We start from the raw sequence: 24825 nt of genomic DNA, 5'->3' as shown, positions 1-24825 counted from the left end.
TTGCTGACTCAAGCAATTTAGATAAGTTATGGTCAGACGACATACACAAATGTTACCACCCACTAAAATTTTTTATATATATATATATATATATATATATATATATATATATATATATATATATATATATATATATATATATATATATATATATATATATATATATATAGTCGGGCAAAAAAGTATTTAGTCAGCCACCAATTGTGCAAGTTCTCCCACTTAAAAAGATGAGAGAGGCCTGTAATTTTCATCATAGGTATACCTCAACTATGAGAAACAAAATGAGGAAAAAAAAATCCAGAAAATGACATTGTCTGATTTTTAAAGAATTTATTTGCAAATTATGGTGGAAAATAAGTATTTGGTCAATAACAAAAGTTCATCTCAGTACTTTGTTATATACCCTTTGTTGGCAATGACAGAGGTCAAACGTTTTCTGTAAGTCTTCACAAGGTTTTCACAAACTGTTGCTGGTATTTTGGCCCATTCCTCCATGCAGATCTCCTCTAGAGCAGTGATGTTTTGGGGCTGTCGCTGGGCAACACGGACTTTCAACTCCCTCCAAAGATTTTCTATGGGGTTGAGATCTGGAGACTGGCTCGGCCACTCCAGGACCTTGAAATGCTTCTTACGAAGCCACTCCTTTGTTACCCGGGCAGTGTGTTTGGGATCGTTGTCATGCTGAAAGACCCAGCCACGTTTCATCTTCAATGCCCTTGCTGATGGAAGGAGGTTTTCACTCAAAATCTGACGATACATGGCCCCATTCATTCTTTCCTTTACACGGAGCAGTCGTCCTGTTCCCTTTGCAGAAAAACAGCCCCAAAGCATGATGTTTCCACCCCCATGCTTTACAGTAGGTATGGTGTTCTTTGGATGCAACTCAGCATTCTTTCTCCTCCAAACACGACGAGTAGAGTTGTTACCAAAAAGTTCTATTTTGGTTTCATCTGACCATATGACATTCTCCCAATCCTCTTCTGGATCATCCAAATGCTCTCTAGCAAACTTCAGACGGGCCTGCACATGTACTGCCTTTAGCAGGGGGACACGTCTGGCACTGCAGGATTTGAGTCCCTGGCGGCGTAGTGTGTTACTGATGGTAGCCTTTGTTACTTTGGTCCCAGCTCTCAGCAGGTCATTCACTAGGTCCCCCCGTGTGGTTCTGGGATTTTTGATCACCGTTCTTGTGATCATTTTGACCCCACGGGGTGAGATTTTGCGGGGAGCCCCAGATCGAGGGAGACTATCAGTGGTCTTGTATGCCTTCCATTTCCTAATAATTGCTCCCACAGTTGATTTCTTCACACCAAGCTGCTTACCTATTGCAGATTCAGTCTTCCCAGCCTGGTGCAGGTCTACAATTTTGTTTCTGGTGTCCTTTGACAGCTCTTTGCTCTTGGCCATAGTGGAGTTTGGAGTGTGACTGTTTGAAGTGTTGGACAGGTGTCTTTTATATAGATAAAGAGTTCAAACAGGTGTCATTAATACAGGTAACGAGTGGAGGACAGAGGAGCCTCTTACAGAAGAAGTTACAGGTCTGTGAGAGCAAGAAATCTTGCTTGTTTGTTTTTGACCAAATACTTATTTTCCACCATAATTTGCAAATAAATTCTTTAAAAATCAGACAATGTCATTTTCTGGATTTTTTTCCCTCATTTTGTCTCTCATAGTTGAGGTATACCTATGATGAAAATTACAGGCCTCTCTCATCTTTTTAAGTGGGAGAACTTGCACAATTGGTGGCTGACTAAATACTTTTTTGCCCGACTGTATATATATATATATATATATACAGACGTTTGTATGCCCGGCACTCACTGGTTCCAAAGATGACTTGCTGGGGGTGCCCTCAAATGGCCTTTGCAGGTTCCAGATAGACTTCAGAAATAACTGCGGCACTCCTCAGTCGATTTGATAAAAGTAAAAATCCTTTATTAGCGCCCAACGGCGTTTCGGGGTATATCCCCCCGTCTTCAGGGACTTAAGGTACAAGTGGTATGTGCAAGACAAGCATATATATAGCATATGTGACTCTCAAATAATTAAAACAAGAGTGCTCTCACCTGTCCGGCGTCGCCGCCCGCTCCGGGTGCTCCACGCTGTTTCCCCGTCGCGTCCAATGCACGTGGGACGGCGGCGCCGTACAGTGACGTCACTCCGGCAGAGGAATCGAGGTTGCTAGGCTACGCCTGCTGATGTAAATAAACGGCGGCCATCTTTTACAGCGCTAACGATTCCTGCATACAATAAAAAACATATAAAGGTTACTATTTAAAATATCGTGGTTAAAAATTGCATAAAAACATTTGAGATTATGGTCAGCAGTGAATAATAACATCAAAAGATGCTATATTATAGTCAAACTGATACGGCATACACAATGTATAATACATCCTTTAGGGTGGAAATTTCCTCTACCTAAGGGTATTGGTGACCTAATAAGAAAGCAAAAAACTGTGAAAAACACTGAGGTGAATCTTTTAAAGAAAGCACTGCAGTCCCAGGGCCTCATTCAGACCCCTAGGTGCGATGGTATCTAAGGAGTATATCCATTTGCTTTCTCTTTGCAAAAGGATTTTAGCCCTGTTTCCTCCCCTTAAAGTGGTAGGAACATGGTCTATGATAATAGCCCTTAAACTAGGAATGGTATGTTTGTATTGGGCAAAATGCCTGGCCACGGGCTGTTCGCTCGAGCCACTACTAAGGGCTTGCTTGATGGCGCTTCGATGTTGCGCCATGCGCTCCCTAAACTGTCGTTGGGTCTTGCCCACATACGACAGTCCACATGGACAAGTTAACATGTATATAACATACGTGGTAGTACAGGTGACTGCTTGTCTGATGTTTATGCGTCTACCTGTATGTGGATGGTTGAATGTTTTGCTTGGTGTTAGGGTATTGCACGTCGTGCAACCCAGGCACCTAAAACATCCTGTTTTTTGTGTCAAAAAATGCGTATGTTGTTTTTTGAGGAGGGGGGTTACATCCAATTTGACTACTTTATCCCGGATGTTACTACCCCTGGTGTAACTGGGCAACAATCTACTGGTTTTCAGGGTGGGTAAATCAGGATCTGAATTGATCATAGGCCACCATCGTTTGGCCTTTTTGATAACCGGATCTGTGTCAATGGTATATTTATTAACCCAGGGTATCACTTCACCCATGTTTTTCTTGGGTTTGGCAATCATGGTTTGTGGCCTGGGTATGGACAACACTTTCTCTTTAATTTTACCCAGTTCAATGCGATCATATCCCCTTTCAACAAATTTTTCTATCATTTCGTTTAGTGCTTCCACCGTCTGGTCTGGATCTGATGTAATTCTACGGACTCTGAGAAGCTGAGAATAGGGGAGTCCCTTTTTAAGGGATACTGGGTGAAAACTATTGGCTTTTAGAACAGTGTTCCTGTCCGTGGGTTTGACATAGATCGAAGTGGCAATCTGATTGTTGGAAACCTGGATGTTAACATCTAAAAAATGGATGTTACTCTCACTGATTTCATAAGTGAGTTTAATCACACTATCGGTGTGATTATGTGCATCCAAAAGATTACTTAAAGACTCTTTTGTTCCCATCCAAAAAATGATTAAATCATCAATAAATCTTCGATATAATCGAATTTCTGATATCAGAGAGCCATTACTGTAAAATAAATCCTGTTAGAGTCCGTAGAATTACATCAGATCCAGACCAGACGGTGGAAGCACTAAACGAAATGATAGAAAAATTTGTTGAAAGGGGATATGATCGCATTGAACTGGGTAAAATTAAAGAGAAAGTGTTGTCCATACCCAGGCCACAAACCATGATTGCCAAACCCAAGAAAAACATGGGTGAAGTGATACCCTGGGTTAATAAATATACCATTGACACAGATCCGGTTATCAAAAAGGCCAAACGATGGTGGCCTATGATCAATTCAGATCCTGATTTACCCACCCTGAAAACCAGTAGATTGTTGCCCAGTTACACCAGGGGTAGTAACATCCGGGATAAAGTAGTCAAATTGGATGTAACCCCCCTCCTCAAAAAACAACATACGCATTTTTTGACACAAAAAACAGGATGTTTTAGGTGCCTGGGTTGCACGACGTGCAATACCCTAACACCAAGCAAAACATTCAACCATCCACATACAGGTAGACGCATAAACATCAGACAAGCAGTCACCTGTACTACCACGTATGTTATATACATGTTAACTTGTCCATGTGGACTGTCGTATGTGGGCAAGACCCAACGACAGTTTAGGGAGCGCATGGCGCAACATCGAAGCGCCATCAAGCAAGCCCTTAGTAGTGGCTCGAGCGAACAGCCCGTGGCCAGGCATTTTGCCCAATACAAACATACCATTCCTAGTTTAAGGGCTATTATCATAGACCATGTTCCTACCACTTTAAGGGGAGGAAACAGGGCTAAAATCCTTTTGCAAAGAGAAAGCAAATGGATATACTCCTTAGATACCATCGCACCTAGGGGTCTGAATGAGGCCCTGGGACTGCAGTGCTTTCTTTAAAAGATTCACCTCAGTGTTTTTCACAGTTTTTTGCTTTCTTATTAGGTCACCAATACCCTTAGGTAGAGGAAATTTCCACCCTAAAGGATGTATTATACATTGTGTATGCCGTATCAGTTTGACTATAATATAGCATCTTTTGATGTTATTATTCACTGCTGACCATAATCTCAAATGTTTTTATGCAATTTTTAACCACGATATTTTAAATAGTAACCTTTATATGTTTTTTATTGTATGCAGGAATCGTTAGCGCTGTAAAAGATGGCCGCCGTTTATTTACATCAGCAGGCGTAGCCTAGCAACCTCGATTCCTCTGCCGGAGTGACGTCACTGTACGGCGCCGCCGTCCCACGTGCATTGGACGCGACGGGGAAACAGCGTGGAGCACCCGGAGCGGGCGGCGACGCCGGACAGGTGAGAGCACTCTTGTTTTAATTATTTGAGAGTCACATATGCTATATATATGCTTGTCTTGCACATACCACTTGTACCTTAAGTCCCTGAAGACGGGGGGATATACCCCGAAACGCCGTTGGGCGCTAATAAAGGATTTTTACTTTTATCAAATCGACTGAGGAGTGCCGCAGTTATTTCTGAAGTCTATATATATATATATATATATATATATATATATATATATATATATATATATATATATATATATATTTTAAATAAAAAAAAACGCACACACACCAAAAAATATAATATACCTGAGCTTGAAATAACAGGTGCAACTTGATGTAGGCCGGAGTCACTAAAATGATATTCAGGGGGGAAAGGGGGGTAATTTTTAAATATGCATCCAAAATTCTTAAAAATTAAGCTTTAATACAAAGGATATTTATGTTCTTACCTCTTAAATCTCTTTCTACGAGATCCATAGGAGACACATGGCTAACACTGGTTATAGGTTGGATGTAGGACCTGGTACCAAACTGGTTAAACATTTTGCCTTTGGGCAACCCAGGATCCCCCTCCCCCTATACCCCACAACTAGTCAGCCAGTTAAATTAGTAAGCCCAAAGCTGAAGTGAGAAGAGGAAAGAAGACCATTGAACTCATACAAGTACACACATAAAAGGGATAGAGAAACTAGAAAACACAATTTAACTGCAGGTGCATCAGGGTGGGATCCCTGTGTCTCCAAAGGATCTCAAAGAAAGATTTAACAGGTAAGAACATAAATCTCCTCTTATTCTTTGCTCCAAAAGAGACACAGGACTGATGCTGGGACGTCCTAAAGCAATAGCTTAAGAGTAGGGACGCGCCTGATCTGCGCTATGCACCCTCAGCCGAAATTAGAGGCCTCTGAAGCAAAAAATTGTCAAACGCATAGTAACGTAAGAAAAAATTAGCAGACGACCATGTCGCCACTTTACAGAGCTGTTCCGCTGTAGTACCTTTGCGAACATCCCAGGAAGCATTTACTGATCTAGAGAAAAGTGTCCTCTTAATGGAACTGGAAGAGCCGGATTCACGTAAGTATGGCGAACAGTGAAACTGAGCCAACAAGCTATCGTCTGTTTGATCACAGGCCAACCCTGCTTATGGAAACAAAGAGGGCATCTGACTTGGGAACAGATCTAGTACGCTTGATGTACTGTACACCTTAAGGGCTCTGATCACATCCAAAAGAGCACATCCCTGGAGAAGGGTCAGGACCCCAAAAAAACCAGTACAATAATCTTTTGATTTATGTGAAATCTGGAGACTACAGGAAGGAAGGTGGCTTGAGCGGAGATCATCACAAAAGTGCACTATAACCCAAAACCCTTCTGGCTGTTGTCCACATCAACAGCCAGAAGTTGTGCCGTTTTCCACATCAACCAAGGGAGATCCACAGAATGAAGGTTCCAAAAGAGGGGACTGAAGGACTGAAAAGACCAAAGATAAGTCCCACGGGGCCACAGGAGAGACAAATGGCAGTTGGATGTGTATAACACCTTGGAAAAAGGTACGAACATCCGGGAGAAAAGCGACAGTATTTTTCACTAAAAAAGTAAAGATAATGAAGACACTTTTTTAAGAGAGGAAAAGAGCAATCCTGCACTCAAAACAGACTGAAGGAATGACAAAACAGTCTAGAAATTCTAGTATTAAGGCTCCAAGCATAGCACCATGTAAAGTAGACCCTCAAGATCCTTTAGTATGCACCCGCTGAGGAAGGCTTATGACTTTTTAACATAGCGCAAATAACCCTGGAAGAAAATGCCTTAGTTTTCAGCAGGGATGTTTCAAGGACCACTCTGTCAAGGCCAGATGGGGCTGGTCCGGGTGGAGACAGGGACCCTGACTGAGGAGGTCCACCCATTGAGGAAGATGGAAAGGTGAGGCTATTGAGAGGCCGAGAAGGTCTACACACCAGACTAGTCTCGGCCAATCCGGGGACACGAGTATCATCATTTTGCCCTCCACCTTTAATTTAGGATCTGGGGGAGGAGTCCACAAGGCAGGCGTGTTGCTCTCATGTCCGAAACCCATACGAGGGGACCTTGAACACTGCTCGTAATGCCAGATTTATTGCCAGGAAACTCTCCGAAAGTGTCCATACTGTCGGCCCTGGAAGGATTGCTGGCAAGTGACCCTTCCACGAAGCATCCAAGCGTACCCATTCCATGCTAGGCTAGCAGCGACAGGCGAACCTCTGGAGAGAGAATGATTAGCTGGTACAGAATGTGGAGACGGGACCATGACTACTTGGATAGAATCTCTTGCTAAAGTAGACAAGAGTGTAATTGGGCATATTCCACCATCTCAAAGGTGGATACCATCAACCACAGAATTATGGATCGTAGTGACCATGCGGAATTTTGGAATGCGAAGTAACTTGTTCAAGGGTTTTAAAGGTTGAGTATCGGCCGATACACCCTGTTGATTTTCTGTACCAGGAAGAGGCTAGCATAGTAATCAGATCCCCTTTGCGACGTGGAAACTGAGACAATGACCAGGACTAAACAGATTGTGAATGGTGTCCCGAAGGGCCCATGCCTTGCAAGTATCCTTTGGCAAACCTGTGGAAAAATAGCCCCACGAGACCACACCCCCGAACCCAAGCACCTGTCCTACCAGATGGCAGAAAAATGCAACAGACTACCTCTGACGATGCAGACTAAATGGAATAGACTACCTCTGAAGCTGATATTTTGGAAGTCAAGATACCAGAATCCAGAGCTGTCTCCCCTTAAATATGAAGCTGCTTGTTGTATGTGGGACACTAGCGGTATCTTTCCTTCAGTGAAGTACCTTTGGTAGGTAAAGTGGAGCGGAGGGGTCTCCCATTTAATCCTATCCTCTGGGGGGGAAAAAGTGTAGGCAAACGCATATTGACCCCATACATCAGCAATTAATTGTGACAATCTTCCATTCTGGAGATGAGTGTCACAATTATTCTTTAATGTGTGGGCTCCCCCTTTTGGCAATCCCAGTCAAAAATCAATAGGGATCGCCAATCGATTGCTGAATCAGATTTTTAAACATGTTTAAAAATCTGGTTTTATTAGAGTTTCATTTTTGTATGTGTGGGCATTCTAACAGGAAAAATCTGCCGATCACTGAAACAAATCTGTAGTGTGTGGGCAAGTCAAATAGATTGAAGAAACCATTTATCTGGGGGGGTCGACACTGGATCTGAGAAGCAATTAATTGTGATTGCTGATGTATGGGGGCCATTAGGTAACTGAATCCCAGAGTTAGGGGTTAACCAGGCCTCAGAAAGCATCTCTTCAAATTGCTTAGACTATGGAAAAAGTGTGGCCGATTTTTTTCTTACAGATTGAGCTCCTGTCATTCAGGCTGGGGAAGGCGATCGAATTGCCAGCCACCACCGAAATGCTTGCGCTCCCCGTCGGTCGCTACCGCCCCCCCCCCCCCGAAGGGGAGAGGGGCAGTGCTCCCGATACCCGCCGCTGAGTGACTGGGATGCGTGTCCAAGTCAGATGGAGTACCTCTCCGCCAGCAGGGACATTCTGGTGAGCCCTGGAGCTGGCTGAGAGGCGCTACATCTGCATGTTTGAATACTGGCCCTTTAGACTAAGACAGTGTTTCTCAACATCGGTCCTCAAGTACCCCCAACAGTTCATGTTTTCAAGGTCACCTTGCAGGTGCACAGGTTTACTCATTATTCACAGACACATTTTAAAAGGTCCACAGGTGGAGCTAATTACTTCACTTGCGATTCTGTGTGGAGACCTGGAAAATGTGAACTGTTGGGGGTCCTGAGGGCAGAGGTTGAGAACCACTTGACTAGGGTAGCGTATCCTGCTCCTGAATGGCCAAAGCCGTCCTAACAGCTTTCACTATAGCTTCCACATCTAAACGTGAAGACATCTTTTCCAGTGCCAGATTAAGGGCCTGGAGCTGAAAATGATCAAGGGCCTATTAAAGAGTACAATGGCGCATATATATATTTATTATTATTATTTCTTAACAGTTTCTTATATAGCGCAGCATGTTCCGTTGCGCTTTACAATAGCAGACAGTCATACAACAAAACAGGGTATTTACAGACAGTCAAAATGTAGGAGGGCCCTGCTCCCAAGCTTACAATCTATAGGGAAATAGGCATTGATACATAAGGATAGATACTGTATTCTTTATTGCATCGATTCCACCAGAACGCATCTATCTATATATATATATATATATATATATATATATATATATATATATATATATATATATATATATATATATATATATATATACCTCTATATCTATCTATCTATATATATATCTATACCGAAGGCGCACATTAAAAATTTGCACCATAATGCCCATTACATGTTAAGCCACACACCATAATGTCCATTATGTATTATGCCAAACACCATAATGCCTATTAAAACCTACGTGCTCATTGCCAGGGGTTCCATGCTCATTGCCAGGGGTTTCATACTCGTTGCCATGTGGGATTACATGCTCATTGCCAAGGGGGAATACATGCTCATGTTTCTGGGGGACAGCCACCGGGCAGAAGTGACAGCCATAGATAGCCAGGCAGAGAGCGGGGGGCTGGCCGGCTGTATTCAGAGCACTGCAGGTCCCGGCTATTTGAAATAATACCCCTTTCACACCAGAAAATGCAGGGTTCTTACCTGAATGTCCCAGGATCAAGCAGGGACATTCCCGAGCTGGCCCCTTTTACACCAGCCTAGTCCCTGCATTTTCTGGTGTGAAAGGGTGAGGTCCCCCCCCCCCCCCCTCCCTTAACCGGCTATCTCATTTAACCAGCTATATCTTTGGAACCAACTTACATGAGACATTGAATAACTTTTAAGTGGGCTTCAAATTATTTTGGTCCCATGAAACTGGGCCATTTGGTCCCTGAGAAATCTGCCCTCAAAAAACATGAAACGCCATGAAATTACATTTCAGAAATAAAAAAATCTTTTACCCACAATATCTCCAGAACAAATTGACCTGTATGGACCAGCCTGTTATCAGATTGAAGGCCCAGCAATTTCGGTTCGAATGAGTGCTTCTGTAATGCCAGGGGGGAACTGGCAGCCATCGGAACTGGGTGGGGGTCGGAATTAGCGGGTCCCATGTTATCCTACGGGGAAAACATTCCAGCTTTGCCCGGCGGTATCTCCGGTTCCCGGAGGACTAGCGATGCGGGGATGGGCTTGTTGGAAAGCCCCTGGCCTCATCTACAAAATGGGCCTATTTAGAGAGTGGCAACAAGAATTTTAGCAGCGCTTGACAGTGAAAGACACTAATAGTGAAAAATATAACAATTTATTACACAATTAAAATACAGTCTAGAATAAGAATAAAAAACATATCCACATAATAATAGGGGAAAAATAAGGGGCAAGTGTTGGTAGGACTAAAATGGTGAGGAGGACCAAATGTTAATATGACCTGCTCTGATCCGTGTAGTAAGTCCCGATGGAGTATAGTCCAAGATTGTCTGGAAAATCGCTGGAGGGATCGGTCCTTATAGATGTTGAAATAGGACCAATCTTAAACCTCAACCAGTGGAGCGAAGGGTGGTTCCAGTGGGAATATATACTTTCCAAATCGGGTGATGAGATGAAATAAACGGCAGTCAGAAAGGTAGGCAGGAGATGGTCCAATATGTCCTCAGAGTCCAAACCAAGGTGGGGGGGGTAGTTAGCACCAACGCGTTTCGCTGGGACTGAATTCCAGCTTTATCAAGGTGACTGTCCTTTGTCTGGGCACTCCTATATATACCCAGACACCCTTGCATCAATTTGCATAATTGGGCAATGGATATGTGTTATATGACATAAAAACAATAAAATATTAAAATATATGATGGAGACAGACATATAATTCATTCTAACTAATCTCTTGATCTAAAATAAAACCTTTATAGATACACTTTGACATAAGAAAGACGAAAAGTTGATATATAAGAATTACTTCCGGGTCAAACTGTGATAGCTTGGTCTTTGAACCAGGCTTTTATATTCATAATATCATCATCCATAAGGTCTTGGGTAACAGAGACATCAGCAGTATACTTTGATTGTGTCAATACATGTTTATTAAAACAGCAGAAGGGTAAATATGAATGTGAAAAGATCTTATTAGAACGTAAAACCGGATGTGTAAAGCCGATATTCGGCCAATGGGAATGGGACCGGATGTGTAAAGCCGATATTCGGCCAATGGGAATAAGCGTGTAGTGCTTCCTGCTTATTGGAACGCACTCACGTGTATATGGTTCCACCGGTTGTAATGGGAAGTGTTCCCCTCTTGCCGGAAGTGGCGCATCGTATTCACTGGCGTATTATCTCGGAGGGCAGGATGTGATGTGTGGTGTCACATCCATCTACATCCCCCTCCCGGAAGTGACGTATCGGCAGATTCTTAGTCGCACACAGTCCAGGGTGCCGCATACGTCTATGTTCCCCTACCGGAAATGACGTATCGGCATATTTAATGACTGTGCGCCATCTTTAACAGCTTATGCAAGTACCAGGGAAATAGAGTATAATTTATCAGACCGGATATTTACGTAATTGATACTTGTGGCACATTCATTCAATTTATCACCGCACATCGCGGAAGTGATGCGTTTCCATCTGGTTTTACTGGGGGGGAAAAAACTATTTCGATGCACACTAACTTCCTTTAGGAACGTTTAATCATTTAATAATTATATATACCTCATTGGGACACAAATATAAAAATATATATATAAAAGACAACAACAATAAAAAATGATATGAGTAATAATAAGAAGAATATTTATAAAATAAATTATTATGAATAGATGATTAAATATACCGAATAAAAACAAAAAAATTTTTTTTTTTTATATATAATAAATAAAAAATAAATAATAAAAAATACTAATGTTTTTAAAAAAGAGATTTGATAATTAGTAATAACTGGACAATTGATATATAGAATAGATATAGGACATTTAGCTAGCTTATTAAATACATTCAACTGGCTTATTAGATACATACAATATCATTCATCACCATATAAGTAGTGGTGGCAATAATGAACAGGAAAGACAATACCGCAATAATAATTCATTATTAGTGATGGTTCCAGTTGTAACTCTCAGATAGGTATTTTCAGACAACCATCCTACGCAAATACAAACGATAATCTAAAAACACAGGTATATCGAGAAGTTATTCTTCACTCTAAGAATTATATATTTTGCTGAGACTATACTTAAAGGACAGTATTTAACTCCAGGGACTCGTTCAGTCCTTTGGGGAACAGTGAGTTAAATTTAAAAATCCAGTAGATCTCTTGTCTACATAACATTTTGTATCTATTTCCTCCTCGTTTACTGGTGTTAATATGTTCTATTCCAAGTATTTTTAAGCACTCTGAGTCACCATTATGGTGTTCCGCAAAGTGCCTAGATACACTATGTAGCATGTTTCTATTTTTAATGTTTTTTCTGTGCTCTAAGAAACGTGTTCTTAGCGCTCTTGTTGTTCTCCCAACATACTTGAGATTGCAGCTACAAGACAAAACGTAAATTACGAAGTCTGTGTTGCAATTAATTAGACCCCTAATTTCAGTCGGTTTGTTTTCCCCCTCAATTGTAAACATTGTAGTCCTATTGTCGATAAATTTACAGGTTATGCATGAAGTTCTGCCACATTTGTAGCAACCATTCACCTTTTGTGATAACCACATGGTCGGCAGAGTGGGGGCTCCTGAATGTACACTATTTTTGATCTTAGTTTCCTCCCTGAGGGCACTAGGAGCTAACATTGTTTTAAAAGATTTATTTTTCTTAAATATGAACGACGGATGTGGGGGTAAAATACTCCTTAGAGTCGGATCCTGTTTAAGAATGGGGAAGTTTTTTTGTACAATCTTCTTGATCTCTACATATTGTGAATTATAGGTCGAGATGAAGGGAAGGAGTTTCTTATTTTCACTCTCAGAAGGAGCCTGGGAATGTGGTTTCTTTTTTTCCTTTAATAGTGCTGTTCTCTCACAGGCTCGAACCTCTTTGATAGCCCCTTCTATTAGGCCGTCTGGGTATCCCCGTACTTTAAAAGAATGTCCTAAACCCCTAGCTTGTTCCTCGAACGTTTCTATTTTCGAGCAGTTGCGTCTTAACCTTAACATTTGACTTTTCGGAATGTTCTTGATCCAGGACGGATGATGTGCACTCGTATAGTGGAGATAGGAATCAGTATTTACTTCTTTTCGAAAGTTAGAGGTCTGAATTTGACCTTCTTCAATTGTTAAACTAATATCCAAAAAATCGATACGTTCAACATTATAGACGTGGGTGAATTTTAAATTAAATGAATTAGAATTCAAGTGAGTGACAAAAGAAAGTGCCGAAGTGCTATCCCCATCCCAAATAATAAAAAGATCATCAATATAACGGCCATAGAGAACCAGATTCGCGCTCCAGTCGCCCCCCCACACTAGGAGGTCTTCGACCTCCCCCATGTAGAGGTTGGCATAACTGGGCGCGAATCTGGTTCCCATGGCCGTCCCCATCACCTGTAAATAGTGTTGGCCTAAAAATTGAAAGTAATTGTGTTTAAGAATAAAGGAAATAGAGTCTAAAAGAAAATTAATGTGAGCCTCATTGAGATCTCCATCCTGTATTAGTCTCTTCTCAATTGCAGTCATACCCAGATGGTGTGGGATGTTAGAGTAAAGACTCTGAACATCCAATGTAAGGAAGGCATAAGTTTCTTTCCATTCAATTTCACTAATCAAATTCAAAAAATGTGTAGTATCTTTTACATGGGATCTCAGTGAGGGCACCCGTGGTTGAAGATAGGTGTCAACATAGTGGGACAAATTAGAAGAAAGTGCACCTACACCAGAAATAATAGGACGCCCTGGAGGTGATGTGAGGGACTTGTGAATTTTGGGGAGGTGATAATAAACGGGAGTGATGGAATGTTCAACATAAAGAAAAAGATATTCCTCTTTAGAGATTATATTTGTTTCTAGAGCATTATGTAATAATAATTTTAGCTCTTTAGTAAATTTGGGAGTGGGGTCCGAATCAAGGGGGAGATAGATATTTATGTCTCCCAGTTGTCTTAAGGCCTCCTGCACATAATCGGTCCTGTTCTGAAGTACCAAACCCCCTCCTTTGTCCGCTTGTTTGCAGACAAGTGAGGGGTCTTTAATCAATTTGTCTAAGAGATTCTTTTCCCGTCTAGTTAGGTTGTCACGTATCTTTTTATTTTTATTTTGTTTGGCACAAAGATTTTTAAACTCATCAAAAGTGGTTTTATAGAAACTCTCGATATAAGTCCCTTTTGTTTTTATAGGAAAAAACTCTGATTTTCTTTTTATTGAAGATTTATCAACATCAAAGATCTTTTTCATCTTCTCGGGGGATTGGTTTTCAATTAACAGTTCAGACAATATATCAAGAGTTTCATCATCTCCTGAATCCAAGTGAACAAGGGGCTCTAGGTTGGGGGTATTAGAGCTTTTATTAGCAAAATATTTCTGTCTGCACAGAGTGCGGATGAATCTATTCAATTCCACGAATAAGGTAAAAAGATTAGCAGGGGTTGAGGGGGAGAATTTAAGACCCTTACTTAAGAGTTTGGTCTCCTCTATACTCAACTGTCTAGTAGAAAGGTTGAAAATGGTTTTAATTTCTGGTAGGGAGTCATTCTTAGTTTTTCTCGTCCTTTTTAATTGAATTTTCTTCCCTCCCCTTCTCCCTCGACGCTTGAGAACCTGCGTCTTTTGGGGGTTGTTTTCAGGAGATCCCTGTCCGGTAGAAGATTGCGTCTCTGTCTTGACTCTAAAAAAGAGGTAGAGCCTGAGTCTCTATCCGAATGAATCATGTGGAGATCATGGGTCTTCGGTCTAGCTCCTAAATCATTTTTTGAGGAATAGTTATTCCTATTGGGGGGTTCATCTCTGTTCCTATTGCTATTGGATGGTTCTTCCCTATATTGATCATATTTTGATTGGCGACTATAATTATCTCTATAGTTTGAATTTCTATATTCAGTGGATCTATATTGTTGTCTCCTATTGTTGGTAGGTCTAGTGTTAGTATCGTATACTCTCATGTTTCTCACTTTTTCAGATTGTTTTCTATAGGGGGTCCTATTAGTGTCATCATTACTTCTAGGTTTATTCCTATATGATCTAATATCACCAGTCTCGTAGTCGTTAATATCCCGTTGAAATTTTTTACATTTATTATCTATCAGATCTTGTTCGAATTTAGTAATTTTATCCATAATAATGGTATCTCTCTCTTTGTATTCCCTAGATTTATTGTATGGTTCTAATTTGTTTTTGAGAGTTTCAATCTGTTGTTCTAAAGCTTTTGTCTTTTGTAGCCTGAAATCAATAACCAGTTCCAACAATTTAAACGAACATTTATCTTTCGAAAAGAAGTAAATACTGATTCCTATCTCCACTATACGAGTGCACATCATCCGTCCTGGATCAAGAACATTCCGAAAAGTCAAATGTTAAGGTTAAGACGCAACTGCTCGAAAATAGAAACGTTCGAGGAACAAGCTAGGGGTTTAGGACATTCTTTTAAAGTACGGGGATACCCAGACGGCCTAATAGAAGGGGCTATCAAAGAGGTTCGAGCCTGTGAGAGAACAGCACTATTAAAGGAAAAAAAGAAACCACATTCCCAGGCTCCTTCTGAGAGTGAAAATAAGAAACTCCTTCCCTTCATCTCGACCTATAATTCACAATATGTAGAGATCAAGAAGATTGTACAAAAAAACTTCCCCATTCTTAAACAGGATCCGACTCTAAGGAGTATTTTACCCCCACATCCGTCGTTCATATTTAAGAAAAATAAATCTTTTAAAACAATGTTAGCTCCTAGTGCCCTCAGGGAGGAAACTAAGATCAAAAATAGTGTACATTCAGGAGCCCCCACTCTGCCGACCATGTGGTTATCACAAAAGGTGAATGGTTGCTACAAATGTGGCAGAACTTCATGCATAACCTGTAAATTTATCGACAATAGGACTACAATGTTTACAATTGAGGGGGAAAACAAACCGACTGAAATTAGGGGTCTAATTAATTGCAACACAGACTTCGTAATTTACGTTTTGTCTTGTAGCTGCAATCTCAAGTATGTTGGGAGAACAACAAGAGCGCTAAGAACACGTTTCTTAGAGCACAGAAAAAACATTAAAAATAGAAACATGCTACATAGTGTATCTAGGCACTTTGCGGAACACCATAATGGTGACTCAGAGTGCTTAAAAATACTTGGAATAGAACATATTAACACCAGTAAACGAGGAGGAAATAGATACAAAATGTTATGTAGACAAGAGATCTACTGGATTTTTAAATTTAACTCACTGTTCCCCAAAGGACTGAACGAGTCCCTGGAGTTAAATACTGTCCTTTAAGTATAGTCTCAGCAAAATATATAATTCTTAGAGTGAAGAATAACTTCTCGATATACCTGTGTTTTTAGATTATCGTTTGTATTTGCGTAGGATGGTTGTCTGAAAATACCTATCTGAGAGTTACAACTGGAACCATCACTAATAATGAATTATTATTGCGGTATTGTCTTTCCTGTTCATTATTGCCACCACTACTTATATGGTGATGAATGATATTGTATGTATCTAATAAGCCAGTTGAATGTATTTAATAAGCTAGCTAAATGTCCTATATCTATTCTATATATCAATTGTCCAGTTATTACTAATTATCAAATCTCTTTTTTAAAAACATTAGTATTTTTTATTATTTATTTTTTATTTATTATATATAAAAAAAAAAAATTTTTTTGTTTTTATTCGGTATATTTAATCATCTATTCATAATAATTTATTTTATAAATATTCTTCTTATTATTACTCATATCATTTTTTATTGTTGTTGTCTTTTATATATATATTTTTATATTTGTGTCCCAATGAGGTATATATAATTATTAAATGATTAAACGTTCCTAAAGGAAGTTAGTGTGCATCGAAATAGTTTTTTCCCCCCCAGTAAAACCAGATGGAAACGCATCACTTCCGCGATGTGCGGTGATAAATTGAATGAATGTGCCACAAGTATCAATTACGTAAATATCCGGTCTGATAAATTATACTCTATTTCCCTGGTACTTGCATAAGCTGTTAAAGATGGCGCACAGTCATTAAATATGCCGATACGTCATTTCCGGTAGGGGAACATAGACGTATGCGGCACCCTGGACTGTGTGCGACTAAGAATCTGCCGATACGTCACTTCCGGGAGGGGGATGTAGATGGATGTGACACCACACATCACATCCTGCCCTCCGAGATAATACGCCAGTGAATACGATGCGCCACTTCCGGCAAGAGGGGAACACTTCCCATTACAACCGGTGGAACCATATACACGTGAGTGCGTTCCAATAAGCAGGAAGCACTACACGCTTATTCCCATTGGCCGAATATCGGCTTTACACATCCGGTCCCATTCCCATTGGCCGAATATCGGCTTTACACATCCGGTTTTACGTTCTAATAAGATCTTTTCACATTCATATTTACCCTTCTGCTGTTTTAATAAACATGTATTGACACAATCAAAGTATACTGCTGATGTCTCTGTTACCCAAGACCTTATGGATGATGATATTATGAATATAAAAGCCTGGTTCAAAGACCAAGCTATCACAGTTTGACCCGGAAGTAATTCTTATATATCAACTTTTCGTCTTTCTTATGTCAAAGTGTATCTATAAAGGTTTTATTTTAGATCAAGAGATTAGTTAGAATGAATTATATGTCTGTCTCCATCATATATTTTAATATTTTATTGTTTTTATGTCATATAACACATATCCATTGCCCAATTATGCAAATTGATGCAAGGGTGTCTGGGTATATATAGGAGTGCCCAGACAAAGGACAGTCACCTTGATAAAGCTGGAATTCAGTCCCAGCGAAACGCGTTGGTGCTAACTACCCCCCCCACCTTGGTTTGGACTCTGAGGACATATTGGACCATCTCCTGCCTACCTTTCTGACTGCCGTTTATTTCATCTCATCACCCGATTTGGAAAGTATATATTCCCACTGGAACCACCCTTCGCTCCACTGGTTGAGGTTTAAGATTGGTCCTATTTCAACATCTATAAGGACCGATCCCTCCAGCGATTTTCCAGACAATCTTGGACTATACTCCATCGGGACTTACTACACGGATCAGAGCAGGTCATATTAACATTTGGTCCTCCTCACCATTTTAGTCCTACCAACACTTGCCCCTTATTTTTCCCCTATTATTATGTGGATATGTTTTTTATTCTTATTCTAGACTGTATTTTAATTGTGTAATAAATTGTTATATTTTTCACTATTAGTGTCTTTCACTGTCAAGCGCTGCTAAAATTCTTGTTGTTTCTCTGTATTTTCTAAGGGCTGACCACCCCTTACCCTAGCAGCTGCTTTTTAGGAGGACAACTCTGGTGCTAGCGCTCTATTTTTCAACCTAGGTTGAACCTTTCTATTTAGAGAGTGGGCCTGGAGCTGTAGCTCCATCAGGCCCATTGTTAATCTGGCCTTGGTCTTTTCAGGTGTTGAGTCATTTTCCTCTGAGGTAGAGATTAGTTTCCTCCTGATTGGAGTAGGACTCAGGAACCAGAAGTACATATTGATTGGGATGTGTAACTGCACCTCAGTATTGCTGGCGCTTACCAGATTGTTTGTGCAGAATCTGTTGTGTTCCCTGCACAGATGCAGACAATTCCGCCTAACTTGATGTGTGGCTATTACCAATTTGTAGTAGTAGTAGCCGCCAGACGGTCAACTGGCTGTGCCATAACCTGATTAAGAGAACTACCCAATGCTGGTCCCTGTGTGGAAACCGCAGCTGGGGCCTCGCACTGTGCATTAAAGCAGAGTGTGCACAGGGTTTCATGCTCCAGATCCTGGGGGATAAATCCATAGGGCAAGCGGCGCTAGTGCATAGCACAGGAGCTCCTATCTCGTTAGGTGCCTTGTCTCTGGAAGTCTTAGCTTGTTAGAGACAAAAAAAATGCACCACACTATTAGTAATCACTAGTGTGACAATAAGGGCAGCTCAAAGTGTGTAATAATAAGCAAGTACAGGGGAAGCTGAACCTCAGTGTATCCACCAAGGGTCAAAACAGAGTGAAGGAGATATGCAATCACCCCTATAAGCACACACTATGCAAGAAACATGTGGGCAAATGAGCTCAACTAACTAAGCCTCAAGCTGGCAGGAGCTCACCAGAGATGCAGCAGTCACTGTTGAGCAGGCAGCAATGGCTGTTTTACATCCTGTGCAAAGAGGGAGAGTGGAGGAGCCTAGTTTGCCTCCTGTAAAGGTTTTAACCCGTTTGGTGCCAGGTCCTACATCCAACCTATACCCAGCATCTCCTATGGAGTGAGGGGTACTTATGTAGAATCTGGGCTGCTGATTTTTTGATTGTATGCCTTAACTTAAGGCATACAATCAGTGCGATGCGATGACCCGATTTTTCCATAGGAATCAATGTTAAAATGGACTGAGTCCATTTTAACATGGAATTCAATGGGAAAAAGGGGTCCTTTTCATACCCCTACTATCCAAGTGGGCATGGAGTTGGATATAAACCTGTGGCGAGCGCAGCGAGCCACCGAGCCCGAAGCGTGGCGAGCGAAGCGCGCCCCGCGAGGGGACGGTATTCTGTGTCCCCTCGCGGGGCTCGCTACGCTTCGGGCTCGGTGGCTCGCTGCGCTCGCCACTGGTTTATATCCAACTCCATGCCCACTTAGATAGTAGGGGTATGAAAAGGACCCCTTTTCCCATTGAATTCCATGTTAAAATGGACTCAGTCCATTTTAACATTGAATCCTATTGAAAAATCGGGTCCATCGCATCGCATCGCATGCGATATGGTCGTATGCGATGCGATGGACCCGATTTCAAAATCGGCAGCCCAGATACTACATAAGTACTGAGTGAAGAATACATTACATTAACAAATAGCATCTATTGCAAACAATGACATGCTAATTGAAAAAAAAAAAAAAAATTGCAAACAATGACATGCTAATTGAAAAAAAAAAAAAAAAACCTAAGCGCTAAGAATAAAGTGTTGCAATACCAATAAAGAAAAAAACATTTCAAATGTTTAAAATCAACATATACAGCTCTTTTCAGAGTAGGTGTGGAATCCGGGTAAAAGGTGTTATCTTTTTGCCATAGTGCAGTGGGGAGTTAGCTGAGGTGGGGCAGGGTGTTAGTTATCCCTTACTATTACTTGTCAGCTGCGGCTTTGTCTCCCTCCAGGCGCGGCATCAGCTCCGAATCTGTTAGCGGGCACTTCCATTTTCACGGGTCCATACTTCCCACACTACCTGCACCTACAGATGAGTACTGATCCGTTGTTGCCATGATGCATTCATAAGGCAAGCGCCCACTTTCCACCATCTGCAATATGTTCAATGAGCAGTGCCAAGATCATGAAATGCATTGGAGAATGAAGATCAAGCGAAAAACGGAAGTGCCCGCTAACAGACTTTGGAGCTGGAGCTGAAGCCGGGCCTTGAGGGAGACACGGTCTTGGCTGACAAGTAATAGGAAGGTATAGCACCCTCCCTACATCTCCTTCCAGCTCCCATATTTCAATACCTGGCAATAATGAAGCAAGATCCTCTCTATTCTACTCACCACCCTCTCCAGTGATGGAGGATAGGTGGTAGGTGACTGTACGTCACCGACAGCTTACATTCAGTCCCAGTTCATGTTGCTTTCACCTCTTTAACATTTACGTGATCTAGATAGGATGGGTGGTATAGATAACTGGGCGCTCCCTTTTATTTTGAACAGTTAGGCGTATTGATATAAGGTGTAGGAAAATGGTGTCTACTTCCCTGATTTTGTTCTATATTTCACATCCTCTTTTCCACGTTTTTCTTCAGATTTATATAACTCTCCAGACGTCGGAATATGAAATAAAGAAAAATATGGCAATGTGAAGAACTGTTAGAATTTTGTATAAATGTGCCTAGAGGTACAGTGCTGAATTGTGATATGTGTGAGTTGGAAGGCGTACCAAACTCACAGAATGTGGAGTTAATATCAAACACATCTGGGTTTCTTTGACAGGAAAAAACTATTGGGATTCGTACCCGTACTCACAGTGGGTCAGACAGGGTCACTCTCATCAAGGTATCTTTTCTTGTGCAATTTATTTCCAATAAAAAAGTTTTCCAATAAAAATTTTTTATACAGAAGTGAATTAAAAAAGCGGATGAGAGTGGTTAGTTCTCAGACATCACTGTGATCCTTAGGAGGGATCAAATCCGGATATCAGCATCCTGAGGAAGAGAGTATACCTCTCGAAACATGTTGATCCAGGCATAAGTGTGTGACATACGGAGAGAGGTAGGCAAAGTTACCAGTTACCCTGTGTTGACCTTGGTGGGTGATATCCGGATTTGATCCCTCCTAAGGATCACAGTGATGTCTGAGAAATAACCACTCTCATCCGCTTTTTTAATTCACTTCTGTATAAAAATTTTTTATTGGAAAACTTTTTTATTGGAAATAAATTGCACAAGAAAAGATACCTTGATGAGAGTGACCCAGTCTGACCCACTGTGAGTATGGGTACGAATCCCAATAGTTTTTTCCTGTCAAAGAAACCCAGATGTGTTTGATACTAACTCCACATTCTGTGAGTTTGGTACGCCTTCCAACTCACACATATCACAATTCAGCACTGAACCTCTAGGCACATTTATACAAAATCCTAACAGTTCTTCACATTGCCATATTTTTCTTTATTTCATATTCCGACGTCTGGAGAGTTATATAAATCTGAAGAAAAACGTGGAAAAGAGGACGTGAAATATAGAACAAAATCAGGGAAGTAGACACCATTTTCCTACACCTTATATCAATACGCCTAACTGTCCAAAATAAAAGGGAGCGCCCAGTTATCTATACCACCCATCCTACCTAGCATTTCTGTTTTCTGGGGTACACTTTGGGAAACCCCTTAAGGTATAGACCAGGCAGATCCCCAGTAGAGGCGCTACGTTACTCTACTCAAACCACAAAAGACATTTACGTGATCTAGTTCGCATTCAAGCAGAAGTCATTGCCTATAATATAAATCTTTACCAGGCTACTACATGATTAATGTAACCTACTCTATTCTGGTTTACGCTACTCACATCATGCCATTTTAATCCATCCAATCCATCTACCAGTTTAATTTTATTTTTCTGCAGCACTACAGTTTGTACCTCCACTCCCTTGCCCCTACATCTTCAGACTTAACTGCTCACTAGACTCATTTCCTGCACCTCCCATTCATACCTTGAGGCTCCCAACCTCTGGAATATCTTTGCAAGATCAAATATTTCCTTCCACAATGTCCCTGGCACTCTGCTCCGTCAAATATAAGTGTATACTTGCTCCGGTGCCCCTTTTGAGGGGTAAGCCTCTGTATATCCACACTAAAGTTTGTAAGATGGCACTCGGGAGACATTTCAGCGTAAAAATCAAACTGATATTTATTAAAATGTCGTCTGTTTTGGGGACAGACTCTTCTTTCTCAGGACTGCATTGACCTGAGGAAGGTGAGTCTGTCCCCAAAACATAGACAAAATGTGAATAAATATCACGGTTTGATTTTTACACTGAAAAGTCAACTGAGTGCCATCTTACAAACTTTGGTGTTGAGTTATATATGCATGTGCGTGTGTGCATTAATTATCTCTATATTTACCACCGTTAATGAACAGTAAACTTACATGGCTGCTTGTCGTTTGAGCCACTGTTGGCAAGCATTGCCATCTTGAATATACTGTAAGACTTCAGAAAGCATGGTTCTTTTTAATCGTTCTTCTTCCCGAGACTTCTTTAAACGATCGTATATTTTTGAACCTTAAGTAAATGAGAAGACAATATTGCTCAAACACTTAAAAAATAAAAAAATTTCACCACAGTAAAAAAAGTGTCACCACACAGTAAAAAGGTATAAAGTCTACCTATAGTACTGTAAATTTCCCCTTCATCCTTACATGGCAGAAATTACAATGGGTTGCTTATCTTCTATGTTAGGTTGAGACAAATGGCTAAAAAATAGGACTGGATTGTATAAAGTGTAACTCTTAAGAAGGCCATACATCAGAAACACCTGCTTACAATCATGATTGTGTCCAACTTTCCCTTTAACTCCCTGGCAGTCCTTGGTGGTTTTTGGACACAAAGGGTCCAAAAACCACCAAGGACTGCCAGGGAGTTAAAGGGAAAGTTGGATTCAATTGATGTTGAAACTGCAGTCTTGCCGAAAAGATGGCCGTTTTCGACATGAATAGGTCAGAAGGGGCTCCGATCTACTCAATGCTACAGGAAAACCAGGTGGATTGATGGAGAAGCCGCTAATCCACCTGCTGTTGTTGGAAACACAGCCAAAACTGAAAGGCTTCTGGCAATCTCAATCAGACATGAAAAGATGTCGGCACCGGGGGAGCAGCAGTTTACACGGCGCCGTCCTCCTGTCTGACAACTCCTGTACCCGCCTGTCCTGCTGAAGGGCAGAGGTGAGACCATTAATCAGCGGCCAAATCTGTCATTCAGATTTGGCCGCTCCATTGAATAATGGGTGACTGCTCCATTCCGTCATAAGAATTTCGGAATGGATCTGGAATCCATTGAATATCTCACAATGTACTCAAAATCCATCATAGTGCACATGTCCTAGGGTCGTCCAGTTTCCAGTATTGCACAGTCTTATTGCAGCCTCCTCCCAATGACCTACCGCAGTTTAGAATGCAGATAGAGGTAGACTCCTCTCCTTCCTGCTTCTGTGCGGGTCACGCGACTTGAGGTCGGCACAGCACTTTCTCCATGCCGTTGGAGCCATTGAATGACAGATTGCCTGCATGCAATCGGCTCCCAATCACAACTGATCAGACGCACAGCACGTCTGATAAGAGGCCCTATCCTCCAACCCACGGAACTGCGCATTGCACGATTGTGTGCACACAATCTGCATACAATCCCTTGAGATTGCATGATTGGGTGCAATGTCTTTCAGGTGTATGGGGGCCTAATACCTTTTGCTTAGAGACATGACAGAACAGTGTAAGTCAGGTAGTGTGTTATCTGCTGTAATGCATGCCCTTACCTTTGATTGTTTCTGGTGACACAATGCTACAAGTTTGTAATCTACGGCAATAGAGATCTGAAGTCTCCACAGTACATGTCGCAAGCATGAATGCTAAGATCAATTACCTTTGTTGAGGGCAAGTTATTCAAGGAAAATGGTCTGCATCTGTTAATTTCCCCACTATTGCCACATTTTTGTTATCATCTTTAATATAGTTGTACTGTATTTCTAATAAACAAAACAAAAAAAAAATTGCATACCTTTCGGGTGACCATATAAAAAAAAAAATTGCAATTCCAGAAAAAAAAATGCAGAACAAAGAAACTAAAATGTATCTCATAGTGATGTATAGGTGTTACACATATACACACACTAAAATATTAGAAGTTATGGCAGACCTACCTTTGGTTGGCTCCTTTACCTCAAAGTTCCTGTAACCACAAGGATGACATCGGAGTTGCAGGTGGATCCAGAGGATCAGGCACCAATCTCCAAAGCTTTGGAAGTTCCCAGCATTTCTGACTCCTCTCCCCTTATAACCCCGCCTCCATGTACAAGACATTAGTTTAGTAAGTCCAGCAGGAAGCAGTGAAGGAAAGGAGAGAGAGATTATGAACACTGTATCACACCCACACATACAGAGAGGAAAAGGGACCAGTGACCAAGTCACAGACATCCCCCCCACCACCCCAGGCGTATCATGGTGGGTGCCCTGTGGTCCCACGAACCTCGAGGAAAAGGAGTT

General features: G+C 41.2%; 1 protein-coding gene across 2 annotated transcripts in view; it reads right to left on the bottom strand.

Moving 5' to 3' along the window:
• The window catches only part of TADA2A (transcriptional adaptor 2A), a 271049-nt gene that overhangs the window by 60838 nt on the left and 185386 nt on the right, over positions 1-24825 (bottom strand). For both annotated transcript variants that reach the window (XM_083173206.1, XM_083173205.1), the window contains exons 12-13: positions 22720-22852; positions 5236-5279 (exon numbers count right to left, since the gene is read on the bottom strand). In XM_083173206.1, coding sequence (XP_083029332.1) covers positions 5236-5279; positions 22720-22852 — 177 coding nt within the window. The remainder of the gene's footprint in view (positions 1-5235; positions 5280-22719; positions 22853-24825) is intronic.

The sequence above is a fragment of the Crinia signifera genome, chromosome 2 (genome assembly GCF_055691185.1).
Source record: "Crinia signifera chromosome 2, ASM5569118v1, whole genome shotgun sequence".
Lineage (NCBI taxonomy): Eukaryota > Metazoa > Chordata > Amphibia > Anura > Myobatrachidae > Crinia > Crinia signifera.
Note: the sequence above shows the minus strand (reverse complement) of the source record. Positions and strands in the feature narration are given on the sequence as shown.